At 40.9% G+C, this 24,871-nt stretch overlaps 1 protein-coding gene across 1 annotated transcript; it reads left to right on the top strand.

Annotated features, from left to right (window-relative positions):
* On the top strand, positions 1–24,029 carry LOC145485583 (uncharacterized). The gene is made up of 7 exons (XM_081464230.1): positions 1–239; positions 7,788–7,881; positions 8,152–8,321; positions 15,308–15,799; positions 16,089–17,119; positions 17,352–17,394; positions 23,906–24,029. The coding sequence occupies exons 2-7, from the start codon at positions 7,798–7,800 to the stop codon at positions 24,027–24,029; spliced, it is 1,944 nt and encodes a 647-aa protein (XP_081320356.1). The 5' UTR covers positions 1–239; positions 7,788–7,797.
* The last annotated feature ends 842 nt before the right edge of the window (positions 24,030–24,871 follow it).

Raw genomic sequence — 24,871 nt, 5'->3', positions numbered from 1 at the left:
ACGATTTACATGACAAAGTTGTGACGCCTTCACTTGCCCATGAGTATCTCAATGGACTGCCGGTATCATGGTCGTCTCTTTGTCCGTACGTTAGACCAAGACATCCGATGGACAAATCTACTTGTTTGAAGTGAAACTAATGCGGTTTTTCACTTATTGTAGATTTTGCCGCAAAGAGCAGAGTGCGAGACAAGTAAAACTAGCAAAATCGACCAGTGCCGAGATCAGTAAGTGATCAAGTAAGTGAAAACTTCGTTTTTGCTCAACTCGTTTGATTCCTATAGGATGAACATCTTAAAATAGCTTCCTCTGGTGGCAACAGGTAATTCTTGAGAATTTTTCACTTGTTGAGTGCGTTCGCTTAGCTACAGCTGAGATTACTTTGTCACTTATCGAGTTCTGCCGCACAGCTACAAAACGATTGTCGTGCTGTGCGCTCTTCCAACAAAAGAATAGAGAAAAGAGTGGATGGTATTTACACAAAAAATATAAATATTTGCGGAAGTAGCCGAGGAAGTGCAAAACGAATATCTGAAGACGAAAATGATCGCGAAACTGACGGAAAGGCAACGGTTTAGCAAGTGAAGTGAATAGCAAGTGAATTCTCTATTCAACAACTAATTTTTGTTATTATTCCAGTCACAGCTGAGTTATATTCATATTTTCTTTACATCAATGCATAATAAAAACAATTGTGGAATACGGTTTTTCGTGATCCAGAACAATCAAGAGCGTACAGAAGTGTGTATGTGTTAACATTTAACTCGCCCTTGATTAGTTATTCGATCTGGATATCACAAAAAATTCCGTTAAATAATAAGTCCAAGTTGATTCAATATCAGACACTATACCGTCACATGTAAATGGTGTTATAGACTAATAAGTTACCTGGAGTCTTAAAACAGAAAAATACCTTACAAAAGCGTCTCACACGGTGGCTTTCCTAGACTGTACGGTTCACATATATATTTGCACAATTCCGTCGATTGTGGCCACAACTCTGTGCCAAATGACATTCACATTTAGCCTCGCTATTTGCTTCCAAATTTGGTAGACTGCTACAGATACTGAGAAACCACTCTGTGTCTAGAAGAATCTAGAATCAGTTTTTCCGTTTATATCAGAGGTTTCTTTGCAACATTAAGTGCTTTACAGCAAAGAGAGCATCCCGTTGATTGCAATTAAATCTAACATTTATGACTAGAATAGGATAACTCTCGAAAAATGATGAAGAAATTTAAGCTGTGTTCGGAATGCCTTTTTTATTTTCTATAGGTCAGGATATACAAGGTACAATATACTAATGAACAAATATCAAGGGAGACGCTTGTTTTGTTTACAATCAAGCTTAAAGAAGAGAACATTTCGGTGTTGGTTTATCCGTACTCTAAAGGCCAACGATAACATTTTTTTTTTAAGAAAACGGCTTACCGCTAAATGGAGCTAAAAAAATCTTAAGTTAAATCTGCTTAAAGTTTAAAAAGGTCGAGTTAACAGTGCTCAAACACACCTCAACATCTTAATAGACCTTTTTACAGTTTCTGACGTCGTTTTGTTTGGGGGGGCAAACACGGCAAAAACACAGTAAATGTATGGGGAAAAGGCGAATCTGATGTCTAGCTAATTCTGAAGTATGTATGAATTAAAAAATAAAGATACTAAGTGATCGCATTTGAGGGAAATAACCTCGCTAGAAAAGCCACGATTAGGGAGTTTTCATTTTTCCTTACATTTGTATCTGGTCGTCCGTAAACCGAGAAATGCATTTGCATGAAAAATTAAAAGTGCAATTCCTCGTCTCACAGCAAATCTACGCTCTTCAAATTTGACCAAAAAACCTGCTGGGTATCTTTTCCTTGTATCTCATTTGGTATTTAAAAATACCGAGGAAGTCAATCACTCTCAACTTATTGGGTATCAAACGTTTAACTTTTCCCATACATTTACTGCAATTTTTGCTGTGTTTGCCCCCCAAGCAAGATGGCGTCAGAAACCGTGAAAAGGTCTATTTCTGACCTGACTTTTTTTATCGCCATATTTAATCTGAATTGCATTGAAATGGCTGAGGACGGTCGAGACGTCACTCGCTTTTACTCGTCGTTCATATTCTGAATTTTAATCGCTTCTGTTAAATTTGTCTCCACATGTTTTCGTCCCATCGCTTTGTTTTGTTACAAATCACAATATTTGATATCTGTAAACTTCTAGAACCATGTTTCAAGGGACTGAATGTTCGCCATCCTTTGTAGTGATCAATATTGACAGTACCAATCTTTATCGACATAGCCGAAAACAACATTGCCGATTGTGAGCTAGTTTAACTGAGTCATAAGTTTAAGATCGTTTAATTTTCGTACCTCCTTTGCAATATCTAGACATATCCAGGTCCAAAGACCTGGAATTCCCTTCCTGTTTCAATCACTTCGTTGTCAAGTTTTCCCAATTTTAAGAAAAAACTGCTAGAGTTTTTAGTAAAATAATTACTGAACTGGCAAAGCGGCACACTGTTGCACTATTTATGTAACCGTATTGTTACGTACGAGGTGGTCTCAACTAAAAGCCTGATAGTTTCTAGACTTTACCTCGCCTCACATTAAAACATTTATAAATACTGTACTTTAAATAAAAAGGCAAATAACAGAATGAATGAATGAATGAATGAATGAATGAATGAATGAATGAATGAATGAATGAATGAGTGAATGAATTATTTTATGAGCCATTTTGTGCCGACTGATTAACGGATGAAACTCAGTAGATTTCTGGGTACTCCTAGTTGTTAATAATACTTTCCCAAGTAAATGGTCGGACGATAAATCTTTATCAATGTTAGCAATAAAGTAATATTGTTCGTCTAACGATTTGGTTACTTGTGAAGTTTAGGAAATGATGGATTATGGGAGGGGAAGATATTTAGGTTAGCATATTTTATTTTCACGGAGAATGAATTTGATCAATAGAAATTATTTTCTCGATATGATTTGGTCTTTATAGCTGAAAATCAATCGTTTCCTTTGCGGAGTGAGTACTTGGACAGTTGGGGAAGGAGCTTATTAACCGGGCTAAGCACGTAACATTAGGTGATAAAAGGGAACAACGTTTCAGAGTCATCACGGCACCATTATCAAGTTCGAAATGATTGAAATAAACTATCAGAAATAGTTCGCTGAGGGTTAACGAAATGAATAAATCTATAGATTTAGCCAAGCCTAAAAGGGGAGCTCCTGATTACAATGAGTTAACCATGAAGCATTTGTTTTTCTTGGGCCACAAACGCAACACCTGATCGATTGTGAGCATGTAATTGTTCCACGTGTGGTTTCACTGTTTTTTTTTCCAGTTAAAAACTAACAAAAACGAGACTATCAAATTAAGCGTACGGAATTTTTGTAGAAGATTGTGGAAATAACGTACTCTTTTTTTTATGTTCTGTGGACACGAAGTCTATCAAAAGTACATAAGACGGGCCAGGGATTGATTCGCCCAGTAATTTTGCTTTTGTAAGTACCCTCTCCTGCTCCTCCAGGATAATAACTTGGCCTGAACCTGCGATCCAATCGAAACCCAGTAACTTCAAAAAACAAGTGAACTCGATGAGCGATAAACGTGAGCCAGCGATATGGTCACTTGATACTGGTCAGCGGATACCTTGTTTTGACAGGTGTCAATTGACCATAACATGGATGTCCAATATCAAAGATGTACACGATAAATCAGGACTGCATGCCTAGGTCGACCTATTAGCTGGAATATGGCCGCCATGTTGCGCGACGTCCTCGTCGTCGTCGTCGTCGTCGTCGTCGTCGTCGTCGTCGTCGTCGTCGTCGTCGTCGTCGTAGAGCGTACCCGTCCGCAATGCATGTCACTAACCATGTTGACCATGAAAAAAGATTTGCATGGTTTTCGTTTTCTATGCATGTAAGTTGTTCTGTTCCTATAGTTGTGGTGCTCTGCCTGGCGGCCCGGCGGAACTCTGCTAATATATAGATTTAGCCAAGCCTAAAAGTGGGTCGAGTTGTTCAAAGCCTGATTAAGCTAACCCAGGATAAGTGAGAATTTTGATTTAAGTTTTTTCTATTTTGAGTTGGCGGAGAGGTTTTCTGTTCATATTGTTCGGTCTTCTGAGTTTAAATAGTGAAAAACACTTATATACAAGAAAAATTTACACTTTGGTTAACTTTTAATCCTGGGTTAGCGTTCACCGGCTTAGTTCCGAACAACCCGGCCCTGATTAAAGTTAACCTGGTTTGAGCCCGCGATCCAATCGAAAAGCCGGTACTTCGTTTACTTTAAAAAAAAAAACACGTGACCTCGATGAGCTCAAAACTTGAGCCCGCAATACGGGCGTATGCGACGTCGTGGTCGTGGTCGTCGTCGTCGCCGTCGTCGTCGCCGTCGTCGTCGTGCGTACTTGCTCACGAGTAATACTGCTAGCCATTTTTATCATGGGAAAAGTGATTCACGGGTTTCTACAAATACGGGGCTCCGTCCTTTGCGGCCTGAAGGGCCGCACAGGGGACCCGATCACTATATCAGCAGTAAAAATAAATGTGCTGTTATTTACCTGTGTTCCTGTGTCTTTTTGAGTCGTTACTATGGGATTTGAATGAGGCGGAGGCGGTTTACATTTCCGAATATTATCTCGCCTGCCGCTTTGTAATTATGACGCTCCGATTACGTCTCAAGTTTCGATCAACGTCGCTAACTATTGAAACCTGAGATCTCTCCCCTCGATGAGAGTTAATAGTTAACGACGATAATGGAGTCTTGAGACGTAATTGGAGCGTCATAATTACAAAGTGGCAGACGAGATAATATTCGGAAATATACACCGCCTTCGCTTCATTCAAGTCCCTTCTAAACGACTCAAAAAGGCAGAGGAATACAGGTAAATAACAGCATATTTATTTTTACGTTTTAGAGAGACTACAGTAGCTTGGTCGTTCTGATTGATATGCGCGTTGTATGTCGAAGATCTCCAAAGGAAAAGCTCAATAATAAAGCAATGATTACTTACCAACACTAAAGCAAATTTGCGCCCCACCAATATGGCTGTCTTGACTGCGCCGTGGACGTGATGGCGTGTGATCGAGCTAAAAACCGCCTATTGTATAAACCAGCAGTATGTAGTTTATAAATTACAATGCAACTTGTGCGATGCAAGCTATGTAGGCTTTACAATTAAGTCTCGATATAGAGCGGTTTTCAATTGGGTGTCGTAAAACTAAAACCAAACTAATTACTTAACCAATTAGACTACTCATCCAATCTTAAACCGTAATAAAACCAAACCAAAACCAAAGTAATTGCCTGATTACTTTCAATCGACACTCAACTGAAAACCGCTCTAACGAGCACTCGGATTGGTTGAAACAGTGTGCTTTACCAGAGTACAGATGCATGGTAAGCCGGCTGAACTTCAAATTTGCTTCGGCATTTTGACAAATTTGACCCAAATTTATCGTTGCCTGTGACACAGACAAACGCAATGGAAACGAGCTATTTCTTTGCAATAAACATAGCTGCGCGGAAGCCATTGTTAACAACAGTAGTGGCATGCTAAAATAACAAGTTTAGCTAGATTCTAACAAATCGGTAACACGTAGCGAAATAAACAAGTTCTCAATCTAGCGAATACTTCGATAAAAGACATTATATTTCTTACGAAGGCAGAAGTTATACTATAGATGTAAAACAACGTTAACGACAGAAAACACCAATTGAGCAGTTTCCTGTTATGATGAGAAGCTTTGTTAAAAAAAAAAAATTCTCAAACAACACTTACACGTAAATCTTGGCGAGGAAAAAAATTGGCAAAAATTCTGCAAGTTCCAAATTTTGGCAGTGGTCGCATTAGACCAACATGTTTGAACCAAAACGTTACTGATTGAAACATACGTCACAAGATCTATATTTCTCGGTTAAGTATTTTATTAGAATTCAATTTCAGATCGACAACACCTGTAACAAATATTTCTTGAGACAACAAAGTTTTGACCAGCGACCCTGCAAGACACCGCGTCGTCAAATGTTTTTAAATTTTGTGTTTGTATTTGTTTACTCTGTCATCAGAGCTGCAGTCCGAACTAGTTTAGAAAAGAAACTCAACGCCGAAGAGTTTCTATTTCTCGGTTAAGTATTTTATTAGAATTCAGTTTGAGATCGACAACACCTGTAACAAATATTTCTTGAGACAATAAAGTTTTGACCAGCGACCCTGCAAGACACCGCGTCGTCAAATGTTTTTAAATTTTGTGTTTGTATTTGTTTACTCTGTCATCAGAGCTGCAGTCCGTACTAGTTTAGACAAGAAACTCAACGCCGAAGAGTTTCTATTTCTATCTTATGTAGAAACTATTTCTTGACGAGAAATCGCGTATACGCATCAAGCTTTGAATTGACGAAATGAATTGAATAAAGAAATCACACTCGTGTACCCATATTTTTCGTTCTGATTAAAGAGTTCTAACGCGTGACAACCTTGGCTTACTATGAACAACGAAATCTGGAAATAAGGGGCAGTCATGTGATTTAACTGATGGCAAACGACTGGAAGGAATGGATAAGTCTTCTAAGTTGCAAGCCTTCACTCATTGCAGTCATTTTCACTTTTCTTAATGTTGTTGTTGTTGTTGTTGTTGTTTTGTTAGTTTTGCTTTGTTTTTTTTTTTATTTTCCGAGCTGATACTAGTTTATTTTTGTTTGATTTAATTTTTGAAAATTTAATTTTACATATTTTTCTCATAATTATTATAATTATTCGATGTTCCGGGATGTTTCGGAATGTTCCGGGATGTTCCATGTTCCTGGTCTTGTCGACGGCCAACAGAAGCACGTCATCTCGCATCCTGACCAAACAGGCCACGCTCGGTCCAGAATCAAAACTTTTAGAAACGAACGATCGCAAACGATCGAAAAAGCAAATCGTCTCGTGTACACATGCTTTGCGATGATGTAATTTGTTTTCGCCAGTTCAAAGAAAACCCCACAACGTCGAAAGCCACAAAATAGAGCAAGCATAACGTAGCAGATGGACACGAAAACGAGGCCCAAAGCCCCTGAAAAAACGTAGAGGGACGGCCAATTTGCAGTCTTCACAAAAATTCTCGAAAATTGGGATGCGCTCTCTCGTTCCTCGAGAACGCAATTATTCATTTCGTTAACCTTTAGGGAACAACTGATGATAGTTTATTTTAATCATTTCGAGCTTGATAATGGTGTCATGGCGACTCCTAAACTTCATTCCTTTTCATCGCTTATTTTTACATGCTTAAATATCTTATTGATTGAGTGAATTTTGGGACTTTTTGGGAGACAGATGGAATTCAACACAAGACATGTGTATGGCTTGGCCGCGATGTTATATTTAGTGGAGATAAGTGTTGGGGGTAAGAGCCCTTTGATGGAACGAAATCCCGATAGCAGACCATCCATGATCACTTTGGTACAAACTGAAGGTGGCTCGATTGGATTTTTGAATGACAACACTGTTCAACTTTGAGCGGCTAGAGCCCACCATAATCAATTCAACTAGCTTATTAGGGAAAGACGAAAGTTTCAAATGAGGTACGATTCACTAAGATCTAAGTTACCATATTAACGTAATGATGTCATACCCCATTTTACATGAGACCGAATAACTTATCATCAAGGGATAGCTTTGGAAATACGACGTCGGGATCTTCGGCCCAACATAATTGTCTTAACGACGGCAAAGTTAAAAAAACGCACACAACAACAAAATTATGTATATGAGAGCTTTTTTATTATATTATATTACATTACAGTACTGACTATATGGCAAGTCCAGACGAGAATGCTGACGTCTCTGATGTCGAAGAAGATAATGTTGGGTTCGCTTTTCATGGAGATATTCAAGAGGTAATTGCAAAGGATTCTTTTACTGGAATGAACGTGAAATAAAATATGGACATTCCAGCGGACTACAATAGTGATGATGGCCCCGAGATAACGAAGACAACGACGCCGAGTAGGATGATAATGAATATGATCACTGTCAAGTACTCGAGCGTAACACAGTTTGGGACCTACCTTAACTATTCATGAGACTAGATAGGCTAGGGTTAGCAACTGTTCTGTAAAAATTCCTAATCCAAAGTTTGTAGTCTGTTGTTTTAATTTTTGTTCCAGAATCTGCAGTCATTGGACGTGAATAGCAAGGAGGACGTCAACATCCTCATCCTGGGTGAGACTGGAGTGGGCAAGTCCACCTGGATCAATGGAATCGCCAACTACGCTAAGCATGACACCCTCCAAGAGGCCATGGATGACCCAGAATTCACTGTCTTAATTCCATCTAGGTAACTTGGATTTTGCATAAGAGTCAATGCGCATCTGCCATATACCACTCGTTAAATTGCGAGTTTTTCAACGTCAAGTAATGCAGCCGTGGGAGGATTTTTGAAGGGAAAGGAACTGCGTGTTTTTTTTTTTTTTTTATGCATCCATCTTCCACCATGGCCTATCTACAGGGCGCAAATTTGCGATATTCACCTACGTACTCGCAAATTGCAAGTGGTTTTGCAGATATGGCGCTTGCAGATATTTGCTTTTAGATATTGCTTAATTACAAATGATTTAAAAAGAGGAAATTTCCCGGCAAATTCAATTCGGAAAAGTGAGGAACCGTATTAGGATGTTACGTTGCTTACTTCGTGTTAGTTTCAGTAACTGACACTTCTTGCCGTAATCGTCAGCGCAATGAAATTAAAGATTTTCAAGCACACAGCTTGCTATCATTTTCTCTTCGCTTTCATGACGCCTCGAAATGGCAGAAACTGCAGTATACTCCCGGAAACGTCGCGCTAACTCAAACCACAGTCGACTTTTCCTGGATTTCCGTCAAACATATGATGTATGTTTACTCTTGGTAACTCCAACCCTCGATAGCTGGAACATCCTGCTAGCTCGAAGCAATTTTTTTGTTTTCCCTTAGGTTATTTTTTTCATATCATTTACCGTTTATATATATATGTCTGGGTTTATAAAAGTCATGTCAATTTCAACTCAACCATCCTGCTACTTTTTCAAGAAAATTCACAAGCATTTTCATTCAATCAATCAATCAATCAGTCAATCAATCAGTCAATCAATCAGTCAATCAATCAGTCAATCAATCAGTCAATCAATCAGTCAATCAATCAGTCAATCAATCAGTCAATCAATCAGTCAATCAATCAGTCAATCAATCAGTCAATCAATCAGTCAATCACAGGCAGTCTATCACTAGATAGCCTACTGACCCACTTTGCTTGTGTGTGGCTGGTTGGCTGCTGGGCCCTAAGCCTGTACGCCCGGGGGGGCGGGGGGGTACTCCCAGAAAAATTGGGTGGGGGTGTGCGGCTCGCTTCCCAAGACCCTCACCCCACTTATGACCAAAATCTGCAATATTCCCTACCCTATTTATGACCTGACCAAAATTTCGAACCCTATTTATGACCTGACCCTTAAATCAAAACCTTGTTTCAGACCTGTGTCATAATTAGTTCTCTAGTTCAGACCAATGATAAATTACCGTAAACATAATTTGATCATAATAATGATGAAAGCGTGGCTTCTTCTTAAAAACATACCCATATCAAGGCTAGAGTCCAAAAACCATATCCTATTTATGACCAAAATGGCCAAAATCAGCTTAAATCGATACCCTATTTATGACCAAAACGGCTGAAAAACCATACCCTTTAGGGCCGCACATACCTATATAGCCCATATAAGTGAGTACCCCCACCCCCCGGACCTGTACGGCACGGTCGGTCAAGGCCGTGATGCAAAGAAACGGAAGACACGGTTTTCATATATCAAGAAATATATTGGCAAGGAATGCATGAAAAATCCCCCTAGCATGCACCTGTCTCCTCGAAGTGTCCCCCATGACTGGTTGGGGACAACACGAGCTAAACTCAAGCCCTCAAAATCATTCTGCCCGAACATATGTCTTGATTTATGAAAACCATGTCAATTTCAACACAATCATCCTGCCACTTTTCCTAGAAAATACCCAGGCTTTTTCGATCAATCAGTCACAGGCAGTCCGTCAATACACAGCCTACTCGCCCACCTTGCTTGTGTGTGGCTGGCTGGTAGCTGGCCCCTAAGCCTGCACGGCACGGTTGGCCAAGGCTGTGCTGCAAAGAAAATGACCAGTTTTACTGACAAAAATTACTCTCTCTGCGACCCAACCCAACCCCCTTGGGTTAGGCCCCGAGGGCCCCGGCTTGGTATCAGCTGGTAGCCAGGGACCGTCAAGGAGGGTTGGAGCAGACAGCTGATGAATTCCTGAGAAGATGTTCCCTTACTCTAGTTTCTAATAAACGAGAAGTTTCGCCAACATATCCTTTGCCACATTGCCACATTGTTTAAAATAGATGTGATATACTGTTACGACTTTTTAAGGTTTTTCAAAGGGTTGTGGACGAGTGTAACCTCGTGTGATTTAAATGCTCTTTGAACACGTTCCGAAATGCCCGTGATGTATGGCACTGAAGTATATATTCTCTTCTCGTTTATCAGACTCTTCGGACTCTGTTATCTTCTTCAGATCCAAGTAACAGAGTGTTAACTACAGCTCGATGGTTAACATTAGAATAGAGTTTCAGGTGCTAATCAGTACGAGTCAGGTGTCAAGGAATGGAATTCTACCTTTCCTTTCTTCGTGAACTGGGTGTGTGGATCAGTAACACTGAGGTGCTTGGAAAAAGCGTTCGCTGAGGATTCAGCAATGTCGTTGTATTCTTCATCAACGTATCGATACCACATAGCCGGAGGGGTGGGAGTGGTATCCAATGCCCAACATTTTTGACACTTTTTAGCCCCCTCGGAACTCAAATGAACATGATATAACCTAACATAGCAATAATGTACATTTAACATAATCTTATTGTGGCTGATGAAGTTTGGTTGATCTGAACCAAATATTCTACTTTTAAACTTTCCTTTGAGACTGTTATCTTGACGTGGCGGGATGGCTTTCGAGGCTTAATGATCCCCTTGGGCTATGCCGGCGGAAGTTATACTCCTGGCAGTTTCAACCTTGCCGGACAGGCCAATCGAGGAGAGTCCTGACTAAAACCAGTCTCATGGCCCTCCAGGTTGGGGGTTAGGTGTGAGGCTAAATCTTCAACCTATTAATTACCAAGAACCCTCAAATCCATCAAAGGCTAGAATGACCAATGGCAGTGAAATCCAACAGGAAGCTGTCGCTAAGAGACCGGGAGCCCAGAGCACAAACACAAAGACAAGAATTGGGTTCTGGAATGTAAGAACTATGTTGAACACTTGTAGGCTTGCGCAGCTCATCAGGGAGATGAATATTAATATAAACAAGCTTCACATTTTTGGCATTAGTGAATGCAGGTGGATCGCAGTGGACACGGACCAGAGTGGTGAAACAATTTTGTTCTCAGGCCGGAATGATAAACTACACCAGCAAGGAGTAACGCTCATCCTCAAAAAGGATGTGGAGAAATCGCCCCTTCACTGGAAACGTATCAATGAGAGGTTAATCAGAGCAAGGTTCTTTGAGAAGCAGGCGAGGATGACCGTAATCCAGTGCTAAGCTTCAACAAACAATGCCGATACCCTGCAAAAAGACACCTTCTATGAATGTCCCCAGGCAGAAGTAGAAAAAGCTCCATCACAAGATCTCCTGATTGTTATGGGCGATATGGTTGGAACTGACAACATGAGTAATGAGAGAGTCATGGGTATGGTAACTTAAATGATAATGGTAGAAATTTAAAACGATCTCTGACTGAAACGATTAAAAAATCACCAGCTTTCGACTGGCTGAAGTACAGTCTTCGACGGGTAAAACGTGACTGCCAAAAAAACGAAGAAAAAGGAAATATTAGAATAAAAATGCATAAAATTGCGAAATTATAAAAACGCAAATTGTGAATGAATCAAAAATGATGCAACCAGGAATCGGGTATGTATAGAACTACGAAACAGGTTCGAGGCTCTTGAAGAAGAAAGGATTGGGACAGCTGCTGAAAGCTCAGTTCAATCAGACTGGGGCAGGATCATTTTAAAAGATCTATCATACTATCGCCGCATTCGCAATTGGCTTTCAGGGCCCATTAACCGATTTGTGCGCGCGCTCGCGCGCGTTGCTAAGGAGGTGAAATTTCACTTCCGGTTACTAACGTCAGCCTGAGCGCGGAAAATAAAAACAATTCAACAACTTGCAAATTCGCTCACATTTTAGATGTTTTTCTTTGTTCTTCACAAAATGCAAAATTGAAAAAAGGACAAGCAAAGACAAAATAAGAGAAAGACAGAAAAACAAGAGCAATACAAAGAGAAAAACTAACTCCGTGTGGCTTTGTTTGATCTCACCGAATATTGCGCACGCGCGGACAGGGTAATTTCCAATATATATCGGGCGCACTTCCGGTTCCTTTAAATGCTAAAGGAAACGCGGTTTTTCATTAAATCCAGCCTTTTTCGACGAATTTCGATTAAAGCCAACGTTGGAAACATAGCTATGCATTCCTTTTTCGAAATCATGCTTTTTTCAGAAAATTACGAACTTTTCAATATTTTGAAATTCTCTCAAAATCTGACCTCGTAGAAATGAAACAAAATCTATGCATAGCGTAATCAAGATTTAAATTAAAATATTAAATCAATGAAAAAAATCCCGATAAAGTAATTTGCCTAGGAGCCTTTGCATTTTTTCTGTACTAGTCACATGACCATGGGCGCGGTCTGATGAAGTCATCACTAGTGTTACTGACCATGAAGAAGTTAAAACACATGAAATGATTATGAACTAACCAAAAATGATGAGGTTATATGAGAATGAATTTTCCTTAGCAACGGCTGGAAAAGATCAGTTAATGGACCCTTAAGCAGAAATCCCACAAAGAATGGCTGAGTGCAAACACCTAAGAGGCTATTGCACAGAGGAAAAGAGAAAAGTGCACGCTTGTGGGAGCCAAGTGCACTCGCCTAAAAGAGAAATTCCAGGCTCAGTACAGTATCATCAATGCTAACGTGAAGCTATCAGCTAGAACAGACAAGAGGACATTTGTTGAGAGCCATGCAACAGAGGTAGGGGCTACTGCCAGCGTCAGGCGCACGGAAAAGTCCACAGAGTCACAAGGCAACTTTGTGGAGGTAAGCGGAGAGGAAAGGCACCTACATATCTGCAACAAACAAGGCTTACTACCGAAAATTGAGAAGGAACAGGAGGAGCGATGAGCAGAACACTTTCAGGAAGTACTAAAGAGGCGGTTCCGCTAAAAGCGGTCTACTTGACTTCGGGACCAAACATAATTTTCCTTCATTTTTTGTCAGCGAAAAGGGTTTGGCACATACATATAAAAAAGATATTAATTATTTTCCAATTCCTTATTTTTGCTTTGCTACGAGCCAAAATTGAATTTTGGCCGAGCTGAGGTTGCCAACCGTGATCAGAAACGAAAAATTCACCGATTTTGTGAAGCGTGCTACGTCCCCTAAATTGTAGCTCACGGAATTTCGTTTTCATGAGAATTCTAAGGTACATTTATTACTTTGACTGACGAAATATGGAAACTTTTCGGAAGATTCTAAGTTTACCTGCGAGGCTGGAAAACACCCTACTCTGAGGCCTTTGGTCACATACTAAAACTAGCCAAATTTGAGGGAGTAAATCTCAAAAGTTGGGTCTAAATGAAGACTAAAAAGCACATCACAGTAAATTTCTTACCTTAATAAACCATTCCATAAGTTCAAACGGTGGGTATCTCCTTGGATTGCACGCGAGAACAGATAAAAATCTGCCACAGTCGGTGTATTTACATAACTATCGCTCGTGTCAAAGCTCCTTTGCATAAACCTTGCACCCGGTGAAAATACTTCTTCTGCCGCTCAGTTTCGTTTGTTGACCGTCTGGTTAGTGGCATATAGCTTCCTTTAATACTTGGATACAATGAAGATCCAGTTTTGAGGTGAAAGTTGCGTTAAGGTTAATCAATTCTCAAGAACTTACGAGAATAATGGCGGTCTGCACAAATTAACCATAGCCGTCGTCCTGATAAGCGGGACTGCGACTTAAATCGGGTGTCCGATAGGGATGTGTTGTGGCGACGTTACTGTTCAACATTGTCATCGACTGGGTGCTATCTTGAACTACTGAAGACAAAAGGAGAGGAATACGCTGGACACTTTGAACTGTTCTGGAGGATCTAGATTACGCTGACGACATTGCTTTCCTATCTCATTCTTTTGGTGACATGCCGGAAAAATCTGACAAGCTTAACAAATTCACTCGCAGGTGGGACTTAAGATTAGCCCTAACAAGAAAAAAGTCTTAACTGGAAACATCTCAGCACCATTTCCCATTAAGATTGGACAGCTAAGCCTTGCAACTACCCAAACAGTCACCTTTTTTGGTAGTACGGTCCGCAGTGAAGGAAGACGGCCAACCTGGACTATCCACGGAGGATTGGTAGAGCTAGAGGGGCCTTCACAAAATTACGACCTGTGTGGAGGAGCAGAAAAGTGCAGCAATCCTTTCACACTTCCTGTCTACGTAAAATCTTGCATATCTTTTGGCCAAGAAAAATCTCCAACAGTGGAGGAGGACTGCAGAGGCAGACCTTCAGGCCCTGAACCTTAACTGGGAACAAGCCGCACGACTTGCTAACGACCGACAGATATGAAGGAGTCTTGCTTAATTATGCCCTATGCGCCAGTTGGCGTCTAAAGGATAGATGAAACTTTTATTGCGTTGCGAGTACAGGATATTATTTTATATTTTATCATGATTCAGGAAAACAATACTTTTGATTTTAAAAATACGTTATTTGTATGACATGCCTTGTTTGCTTTTGGTAATGGACTGAAAGGTTAAGCCCATGCCCTTGCATGACTTAAATGTTACTTACGTCATGTTAATTCATGTTAGATGATACCTGCATTACCATAAGGGCTATGTCGCTACTTTCAATTAAGCTTAAATTTGAATTACTACAAGGTATGTTTTCATTCCAGTACTTTTTGTGATCTCCGAATTCGATTAGCTGCCATCTTAATTTCATATCTTCGCAGAATCCTGGAGGGCGTTGTACTCGCCCCAGGTTTTGCAGCCCATATGAAATTGAGATTGTGGCCACAAAAACTCTCGGACAATCAGGGAAACAGACTGGATACATACATTTTGTTATAGTTTGCTAAATACTGATAAGAACGTATTGCTCTATGCGTAAGGGGATTGTAGGTGTGTATGTAAGTACTTAGTTCAGTATTCCTTTTAGAATAACACTCTCCTTAACTTTAATTTTGATTATTATTTCAGGTTCATCTTCACAAACGAAGAAGGAGAGGAGAAGGATATCGCATTCGGATCTGATGGAAATGAGGTCCTCAGCAGTGGTCAGTCTGCCACCCAGTTTCCTCAAGAACATATGCTTGAGACTAACACCACAAGGTTTCACCTTATTGACACCCCCGGCATTGGGGACTGCAGGGGTATCGAGAAGGACAAGGAGAACTTCGAGAACATCTTGTCATTTCTTACTTGCTACGACAAGATTAATGCCGTGGTTGTACTTCTAAAGCCAAACAACGCCAGGTTGACTGTGGCCTTCAAATTTTGTGTGTTAGAGTTGTTGACCCACCTCCACAAGTCCTTAGTGTCCAACATCATCTTTGCGTTTACTAACTCTAGAGGAACCTTCTACAGACCAGGAGACAGCCTACCAGTTCTCAAAGAGCTCCTCCAAAAGTATAATATTGGAATCAATGTCTCTCCATCAAACTACTTTTGCTTTGACAACGAAGCTTTCAGGTGCTTAAGTATTTCAAAGATTCTCTTAGTCAAAACGTTAAGATTTGTTATTTCGAGTCTATAAAGTTTTATATTAAAACATATAATCCTCTCTTTACTCGGTTGGAATTTAGATGGCTTACACAAGTAAAACGTTTAACTCAGCCTTAATTTTTTTTTTTTGGTCACTGCGTTGGAAGAACTGTGGTGGAAGAAATAGGATATGTAAGCAAGAGCTTCAAGGTTCAAATCAGGGGCCATGATATAAGTCCAGTCTAATTTTAAACATTTTCATCATGTTCATTGACAGATTTCTTGCCTGCCACAAGAGTGGAATTCAGTTCACATCAGAAGACGTTGACCTCTACTCGAAGAGCTGGGTCAAGTCGTGCGACACAACTTGTAAACTGTTCGACTTGGTTAAGAATATGAAGCCCCACGAGACTAAGAAGACCCTGAGTCTAAACGAGGCAAGGAACTGCATTATCGCCATGAGCAAACCCATGGGTCAGGCTGTTCAACTGATTGAGATCAACTTGAAGAAGATCAATGATGTAAAAGACCAGTGCAAGGTCTTTGACGCTGACATCAAGTCCTTCCAGGACGAACTCAAATTCAATGCCTTCGAATTGGAAATTAAGCAACTGGACTATCCTATGACTGTTTGTGCTGCCGAAGAATGCAAGAAGTATGTAAATATCGGAAAGTCGAGGGAAAGAAATACAATCTATCAACAAGTCTGCCATGATCACTGCAACCTTTCAGGAGTTCCAGTTGAGACTACTAACAACGAGCAGCTGCGTGGCTGTGCCGCTATGTTTGATGGAAATTGCCAACGATGCAGGCACGACTACAGAGTTCACATGCACATAACCTATACCGCTGATCTAGTAGAGAAGGAATTCCTGTCCGACGAAGCAAGGAATAAGATCATCAAGAAGGCCAACTTGAGGTCTCAGAAAGAATCGTTCATTGCGGAGTTGGAGAAAAGCATCGAGGAACTTGAAGACGAAAAAAAGTTCATTTTTGAATGTGCCAGTTTCTTTGGTGTCTTTCTGAAGGAGAATGCCATGATCGCCTACAACGACTCCTTCAGCGAGTACCTCGACATGCTGATCAAAGAGGAGGAGGCTAAAGAGAAGGCCATTAGAGATGACATGAAGATCCGAAAGATGAAGAGGGACAAGCAGACATATGAGATGAAGAAGGATGTCATAATGAAGAACATCGCTGCTGGGTGTCAGGACAAGAGCGAAGTCATTCCCATAGAGAAGATCTATGAAATGAGACAGAAACTTTGCTCTCTGAAGCACAATGGGAGGACTCTGAAAGAAGCTCTAGGTATAGTGCATTTCAAAGGTGTCAGTTTTTTCCTTAAAGAAAGAAGGAAAACATCTTTCCGTGGTTAATTTATTGTAAAGTTAAGGGTGTCGCCTTGCGGACTTTAATTTTTCCTAAGTATAGAACTATGTTTGTACCAAGATTGTGGTTAGCTCTGCAGAGACTTTAGTTTAGGGTGTTATTAAATCCCTAAGCTGACAGTTACGATTATCATAATACTTTTCTCTTGCAGATGGTGTCATCTCAACTAGGGAGAGAAGAAACCATTTAGAAAGGTAAGAATAAATCCTAACACGGTGGGAAATGAGGACAATGTCGTAAAAGGACAAATAGGTCCAACCCTGGTCCGCTGTTTAACCTTAGCAGCCCAAGTTGTTGTGTGCCTTCCTTGAACTACGAGGCCGGGGGCCAAGTTTGCCGGTTTTCATTGCTATGCCATCAAAAAATAAAGGAGGCCAGATTCTAAGACATGATAGATGATTGATACGTAAACAACCTTGTCACGATTTAGGTCTGTACGGGGTTTTTTTACATGCGTTATTCGGAGGAATATTTTACTCAAATTTATAGAGGGACAGAATCATCGCTCACTGAGTTTTGTTATTAAAGCAAAACGTCTTTACTCTAGGACTCCGACACATTTAAATTAATATTTCATCGAATACAGGAACCGTTCAGTCAGTAAAGACTTAAGATAAGTCATCTTTTGACCTACACTACGGCCTTTTCGGGCGCCATTTTCATTTAACGCAAGGCAAAAGGTTTTCTACAAAAAGAAGGACTCTGTCAAGCTAGGGAGGGAGTCTTAAACCTGATTAAACGAAAACCTCAGAAGGATAGGTAATGTATTATTTCGAAATATGGCGATGTCACATGTAAACCAGCCATTTTCAATTTTGCGGATACTCTGTCTTTATACCGGAAGGAGGACCGGGGGGGGGGCTCTGCCCCGAGGTCAAGCCCCGGCGGTAAAATTTAAAGTGAATTATTTCGAATCGATAGAAAGCAGTTTTATGAGGCAGTACTAGCCAAATAGAAGGAACACAATAACTGGCAAAACCAGAAGAGCCGGCCCACCACCGAGCAGTTAAGTGACTACGTCTTTTTGTGTCTGATCGAAGCAACACCTCTCTCCATGAGTGTCCGCTCTATGGCCTTTAAAGAAAAGGCTCAACTAGAGGTCTCCTTGTCATTAGGGCCGCAAGGGACGCAAGTCAATACACTTCGTAAAATAGACTTAAGAGCAGAAACCAACATCCTACTTAAGTCCCTGTACCAACAGTTTCACCCGGGGAGGATGAATCTAGCGCAACCCACATTGCGGCTATCCGCATATGGTGGAACAGAGATCTCAAATCTGGGATCTTGCCACATATACGTCAGGGGTCCTAACAACCCAGTCCCTAAACCAATCCAAGCACAAGTAATGGATATTGACAGCCTGTCTGTCATTGGTAAAATGTCAGCTCAAAATCCTAACCTCCTAAAGCTCAAATGGTCTATCACAGCCAACAGGTGTAGTGATCTGAGCAGTCACAATGGCACACACACACCCATCAAGTGATCTAGAATACGAAGCCCACGGAAAATCTGCATACAGCTAAGTTATTCTACGCGAGGGGCAAACAGCACCCATTCCCACTGACAAGGAACTATTGGTTGAGGGAATATGAAGACCTCTTTACAGGAACTGGCTGCTTCCCAGGTGCGCCATACCACATTAATATCGACACAAAATTCTCTCCAGTGCAGCATGCGTCGAAACAGGTTGCAGTACAGCTACAACAAGCCTACGTTGAAGAGCTAGATCAACTGAAGAAACATGGCATCATGTATGAGGTTCACAATGAGTACAGCCCGAGGGATAACCGACTGTGGTTAAAATAACTTCGCCTGTGTCTAGACTCTCGAAACCTGAACAAAGCCATCAAGCGTAACCCCTACTACGTGAGAACCATAGATAATATGATATGGAAAGTCAATGGCCCAACTTACTTTAGTATCTTAGATGGACGTAGTGGTTTTAGCAAGTCAACGTAGACGAGGAAAGCAGCAAACTATGCTCTTGTAACACTCCCTGGGAAAATTACGGATGGACAAGGCTTCCATTTGGTCTTAACTGTAGTGGGAATGTCTTTTAAGAAAAATAGACAGGGTCTTCAGTAGGTTGGATGGGCTAAGTGGTATCGCATACGACACATTTGCCTGTGGTATGGGTGAGGGACAACATGATCAGCCCATACTGAACGTCCTCGACAAAGCAAGGGAGAACAATGTGAGACTCACTCTGGACAAATTTCAGTTCAAGGTGACCGAAGCATCCTTTTCTGATCTCGCATGGACTCCCAAAGTGATCAAACCTGACCAAAACAAAATTAAAGCAATCCGTGACATGCCTTTCCCAAAGAACCTTACGGAGTTGCAGTCTTTCATGGGCATGATCAACTACCTGAACAGACTCTCACCTGTCATAGCCCGGACAGCAGAACGTCTGAAACAGCTGGTGAACAAAGAGGTACCATTTGTGTAGCAGGGAGACTGGCACCAAAACGCATTCCAGCGCCTTAAACAAGTAAGAGGTACCAGTCTTGGCGTACTACGACCCAGAGAAAGACGACCTGTTTCAATCAGATGCAACTGGGTGCGTACATGCTGATACAAGATGGTAGGCCGGCCGGTGTGCTATGCAAGTCGGTCGTTAACAGAGACTGAGTCGCGGTACAGCAACAGAGAGAGCTACTTGCTGTTTGCTGCTCACTAGAGAAATTCAAACAATATGTCTTTGGAGAAAAGGTTGTCAACGAAACTGACCATAAGCCGCTAGAAAGCATATGGAAGAGGACCATAACGAGTGCTTCACCACGCCTAACCTGCAGAGACTTGCTGAGAATGACAAAATAATGAGTAGACATCAGATATATTCAGGTCACAACTAATGTGATGGGCGCCGGGTGTCTGGAAAACCCGAATAGCGAATAGCGAATAGCGAATAGTCCCGAATAGTGCGAATAGTCTCGAATAGTTCGAACATTGGCGAACAGTGGCGAAAAGTGGCGAATAGCGACGAATAGTCGTCAATAGTCACCGCTTTAGATCTAATTATCCAAATAAGCAACAGAATTTTGGTGAATTTATCACCTTTTCTTCTCCGGAGTCAGGCTAGGGCTGTCCATCGCCGAAATTAAGAAAACAGAAAACACAAGGATAACCTAATAAAGACGTATTTACGCTTTTGCAGTGGTTAAAACAGAAGAAATTGCGTTTAGAAACACCTTTTGTCCTGATAAGCGTCTGTGCTTTTTAGCGGGAAAATCTCATCCTTTGTTGCTGCGAGGTTGACTGCGAGATACTGGGTACCCTATTTGCTACGATTTGCCACTATTCGCCACTATTCAAGACTGTTCGCCACTATTCGCACTATTCGAGACTATTCGCACTATTCGTACTATTCGCTATTCGCTATTCGGGACTATTCGCTGTTCGCTATTCGCGACTATTCGCTATTCGCTATTCGGGTTTTCCAGACACCCGATGGGTGCCGCCCTCTCCAGGGTCAGTCAAACGGAACGTAACCCAAACGAAAACGAAGTGCCCTTGCCTGAACTCCATGCAACTACAAGCACTTTATCGGCCAGTCCTACCAAAATGGAAGAAAGACGACAGGGTACAGACCAAACTGTTGTACTTGTCCACCTAAAAGATGTTGTGCACCATGGTTGGCCAGAATACCCAACCAAATGCCCCCAAGACTTGCAAGAGTTTTAGAATTTTGTAGGGTACCGGAACGTTGAAAATGGCCCCGTTCTCAAGAGACATCGCCTCATAATCCTCAGTAGTTTTCGTCCTCATACATCAACGTCATCTGGGAGCGGAGAAGTGTCTCCTGAAGGCTAAAGAAAACTTATTCTGGCCAGGTATTTCGTGGGACGTAAAGGAACTTACAGCCAACTGTCCCACGTCATACGGTTATCCAAACAGCAACCGAGAGAAGGGCTACACCCCCGCAATGCACCCAGTGTTCCGTGACAGAAACTCGGATGTGATTTGTTTGACTAACGAGGCGTACAAGACGTCTTCGTTGCAGCCTACTACAGCAAATACCCAATCCTGAGGATGCTGAACCCGACAAAATCCACTGCTATAATAAATCACTCAAGTCAATTTTTGCTGAGCATGGAATACCAGAATCCCTGGTCACAGACAACGAACCCCAATAAACAAAAAAAAATAAAACAAAAAGACTTTATTTAACGAGGGTAACATAATTTACTGGTTGCCCAGTAGTTTACAATATGGCCCTCCCTAATTTTACATAAAATCATTTACACATTATATACTTATGAATAGTGATTAAAATTTAAATTAACTTAATACAAATAAGATCTAGAAAGTGCTACTAATTACAAAGTGTTCTAGTGTAGCATTTTGTTTCAGTAGCTTCTGGCGTACTTTTCCTGTGAATTGTTTGTACGATGTAGTATCACGAATGGAAACATCAACATTATTCCAAAGGCGAGTTGCGCTTGTATGGAAAGTCCTGCAACCTGAAACTCTCTTGCACCTAGAAATAACTAGGTTATACTTGTTTGTAGCTTTAGTGCTGTAGCTATGAGTGTCCTTTAGATAATGTATATATGGAATAAAGTAATCTGGACAGTGTCCAAAACTGATTTACAATATATATCTACCATTACCATTACAATATATATCTACCATTACCACTGCCCCACTGCATCATGCATAAAGGAACGGATTCTTGAGAGAATGGTCCAGACTAGATATATATACCCATATCTACAAGCCAAGACTCATATCTCGCACTTCTTTCGTATCGAACCACACCCATTGACAGCAACCTACCTTCGCGAGCTAAGCTACCAAACCAAATAGGTTATCGCGCACAATTACCTGTGGATGTGGAAGACTCCAGCGCTCTCAAACCATGGACTTTAACCAGGAGCAACTGCAGCATCGATTAGACGTCCAGAAACAGCAGTTCCATGGAATGTCTCCACGTGAACTCCAAAAATTACTGGTTGGACCAAAGACATCTGATCTGTATGAACCAAGACCTGGGTCCCCGCAAAAGTGAAGAAACCTGCCAGCCAGGGTAATACATAGTAAAAACAGTTGGTGGCTCAGAGCTGAGGCTAGCAGAGGGCAACTGAAACGCCCGGGTGGAAGGGAACCAACCTGTGAAGAACAGTTGGAGAACAATCAAGATGCTCCCTCTTATCAGCCCATCACACCAATGGACATGCCTCATCAAGTTCTGCCACCAGAGTCACCGCAGACACCCCTCAAACCAGATCAACCCACTGAAATGAGTGATAGGCTACTCAAGACAACAAGAAATGGACGTGTGGTGAAGAAGATTTCCAGATTTATAGAACATTCCAGTTATATATTAATAAGAACATTACGAACATTTAGAGCATTTCAGTGAAGCCGTTAAGAAATCTATCGTTAGACTTTTCAGGGTGGAGATGTAAACGTGTTAGGTCTGCGGTCTTTACGATCGCGCATTATTCACCGAAAAGCACATGGTTTTGCTCTACCTTGTATCTTGTTTCAGTTTTGTTCGCACTTTGTTTTACCGTCGTGTGGAATAAAAGCTAAGTTAAAGAACCCAAGGACTCGAGGAAACATTTCTACAGTCCTCCAACATGTTTTCAAGTCCTTTGATTCTCAAGAATACGGATATCTCTCTGTGCTATTTGATCCAGGGTTTGTGCTTCTCCACACATTTACCTCTCTTTCACCGCTTTATGTTTGCGTTAATGGAGATCTACTTGTCAATTATTGAAACTTACTGCGAAGAGGACTAAAGAGTGAGACAAAACGTGCTTAAAAGTTTACTTACTGACTATAGCCGCATGCACTCTGTTTTGAAACTCTCAGTAAATGTTTGTACGCACAGGTGTCACAAGCTCCCTGCAAGTCGTTAACATTACATGCTATTTGTATAGGTAATCATACGGTTTCGAGTTCAATTTAGAATTAATTTGCACGAGTGAGTTTTTCAAAAAGCTGAAATTGCACGAGCCGCTTCGGCGAGTGCAATTCACTTCGGCGAGTTCAATTTCAGCTTTTCGAAAAACTCACAAGTGCAAATTAATTCCAAATTGAATGAGAAAAACCGTAGAATTACTTGTTAATAATCTAAACATGAAAAAATTTGTGCAGAGGAAGTGCCGGAAGACCTTTCTTGAAGCCATTTTTTCGCATTCGAGAAAACTTTTTTCAAAGTTTCCACACAAAATTTTCATCATTTTACGTAATATCATTGGCTTTGAAAATTTCCTACTGTCTTTCAGCCAATCATAATCCAGAACTACGATGTGTAATTTGCACTAGTGTTACACTTTTTGCAGTGGTGTTACACTTGAAGTGCACTGCTCTCAGCCAATCAGAATCGAGTAATTTTTTCATGTATATTATTAATTTGGTAACAGCCTAAATACGAGAGTTTGTAGCTAGAAATATGGAAAGATATACAATAAAATCGACTTACCACATTTCTTTTGCGTGTTCCGTGCTTCTTGTGCCGTTTCAAAGCGACTTTAATAATGCGTTTTAGTTTCACTGTTGACTCTCCATACACTAATGTATATCGTGGAGTGTCAACAGTGAAACTAAAAATAGCTGAATCGCTTTGAAACAGCCCAAAAGCCGAGCATGGAAACACAAGTAATACTCAAACGAATGGTGGTAAGTGAAAGTTAGCACTACCGTAAAGTAGACAGGCCTCTCTATACAGCTAACATAGCTTCTTCTTCAATGTAGGAAGAGCTACGTGTTTGCCAAAACCCGCAAGTCCTGGAAAGTCACCAAGTATCTCTCCATGTTGAACCCCTTCAGTTGGGGGAAGAGCAACCAAAAGAGCGACTTCAGCATTTCTGACTACTAAAACATTACTAAGTCGACGATGGCAGAAACGTCAGAAGACTCGAGCGTGTCAGTTATAACACATTTTGAAAGATTTAGAAAATGCATTAAGAGTTAGAGTAACCCTTTTCATCTGTCTACGTGGGTTTTTTTTTTTCTTTTTTTCTTAAGAAAGTCCACCATAGAAAAAAAGCTGAAAAGTTATACTTTTTTTATTGATATTCCACGAATACCTCTAGTCTTCTTCTTGACCTTGGTAAATCCCAAGGCAGGATTTTTGATTGGTTCTATTCAGAATTAATGATCTCAAGTTGACGCAGCTGATAATTTTTCTCATACATTAAAAAAAAACAAATGTGCAGAAATTATACTAGAAACGTGCAGAAGAGTTTGAAAAGCCCACTGATAAAGGTTGCGAACAAGGCGCTCTGGGCTTTTATGTTTGTAAGACTACTACAGAATTAAAGTAACTGAAGTTTATCCCATAGCTTTGCCTTGTTTTCTACAGTACTTCTATGCATATGCTGCTCAAGCTAAGATCGTCAATTTACACGTCAAGCAAATGAAACTGATAGAGCAGTTTTCACTTGAGTGGAAAAAAATTTGTATTTGCTTTGGTTTTGCTTTAGTGGAGGTTTTCTATCGCGCGTCGTGAAACCAAAACCAGAATAATCACTCTAGAAAATCAGAGACAATTCAGTGAGCTAATCAAAACTCAAAGCGAAAACGTGCATTAGCCGTGACAAAACGCAGGAAAACGTGTTCGATCGAGTCGCGACTGTATTTGGTTGTACTTCTGACCGGATGACAAAGTGGCACGAATTTCTGAGGCCAAACACTTGGTGAAGTAATGTAAAACCAAAC

The sequence above is a fragment of the Orbicella franksi genome, chromosome 4 (genome assembly GCF_964199315.1).
Source record: "Orbicella franksi chromosome 4, jaOrbFran1.1, whole genome shotgun sequence".
Taxonomy (NCBI): Eukaryota; Metazoa; Cnidaria; class Anthozoa; order Scleractinia; family Merulinidae; genus Orbicella; species Orbicella franksi.
The sequence above is the reverse complement of the archived record's forward strand: the minus strand, read 5'-3'. Positions and strand labels throughout refer to the sequence as shown.

Coding starts and splice junctions, on each gene's coding strand:
- LOC145485583 (XM_081464230.1), top strand. CDS start 7,798: ATGGCAAGTCCAGACGAGAATGCTGACGTCTCTGATGTCGAAGAAGAT. Junction 8,322..15,307: donor ACTGTCTTAATTCCATCTAG/GTAACTTGGATT, acceptor TTATTATTTCAG/GTTCATCTTCACAAACGAAG. Junction 17,395..23,905: donor AGAAGAAACCATTTAGAAAG/GTAAGAATAAAT, acceptor TCTTCAATGTAG/GAAGAGCTACGTGTTTGCCA.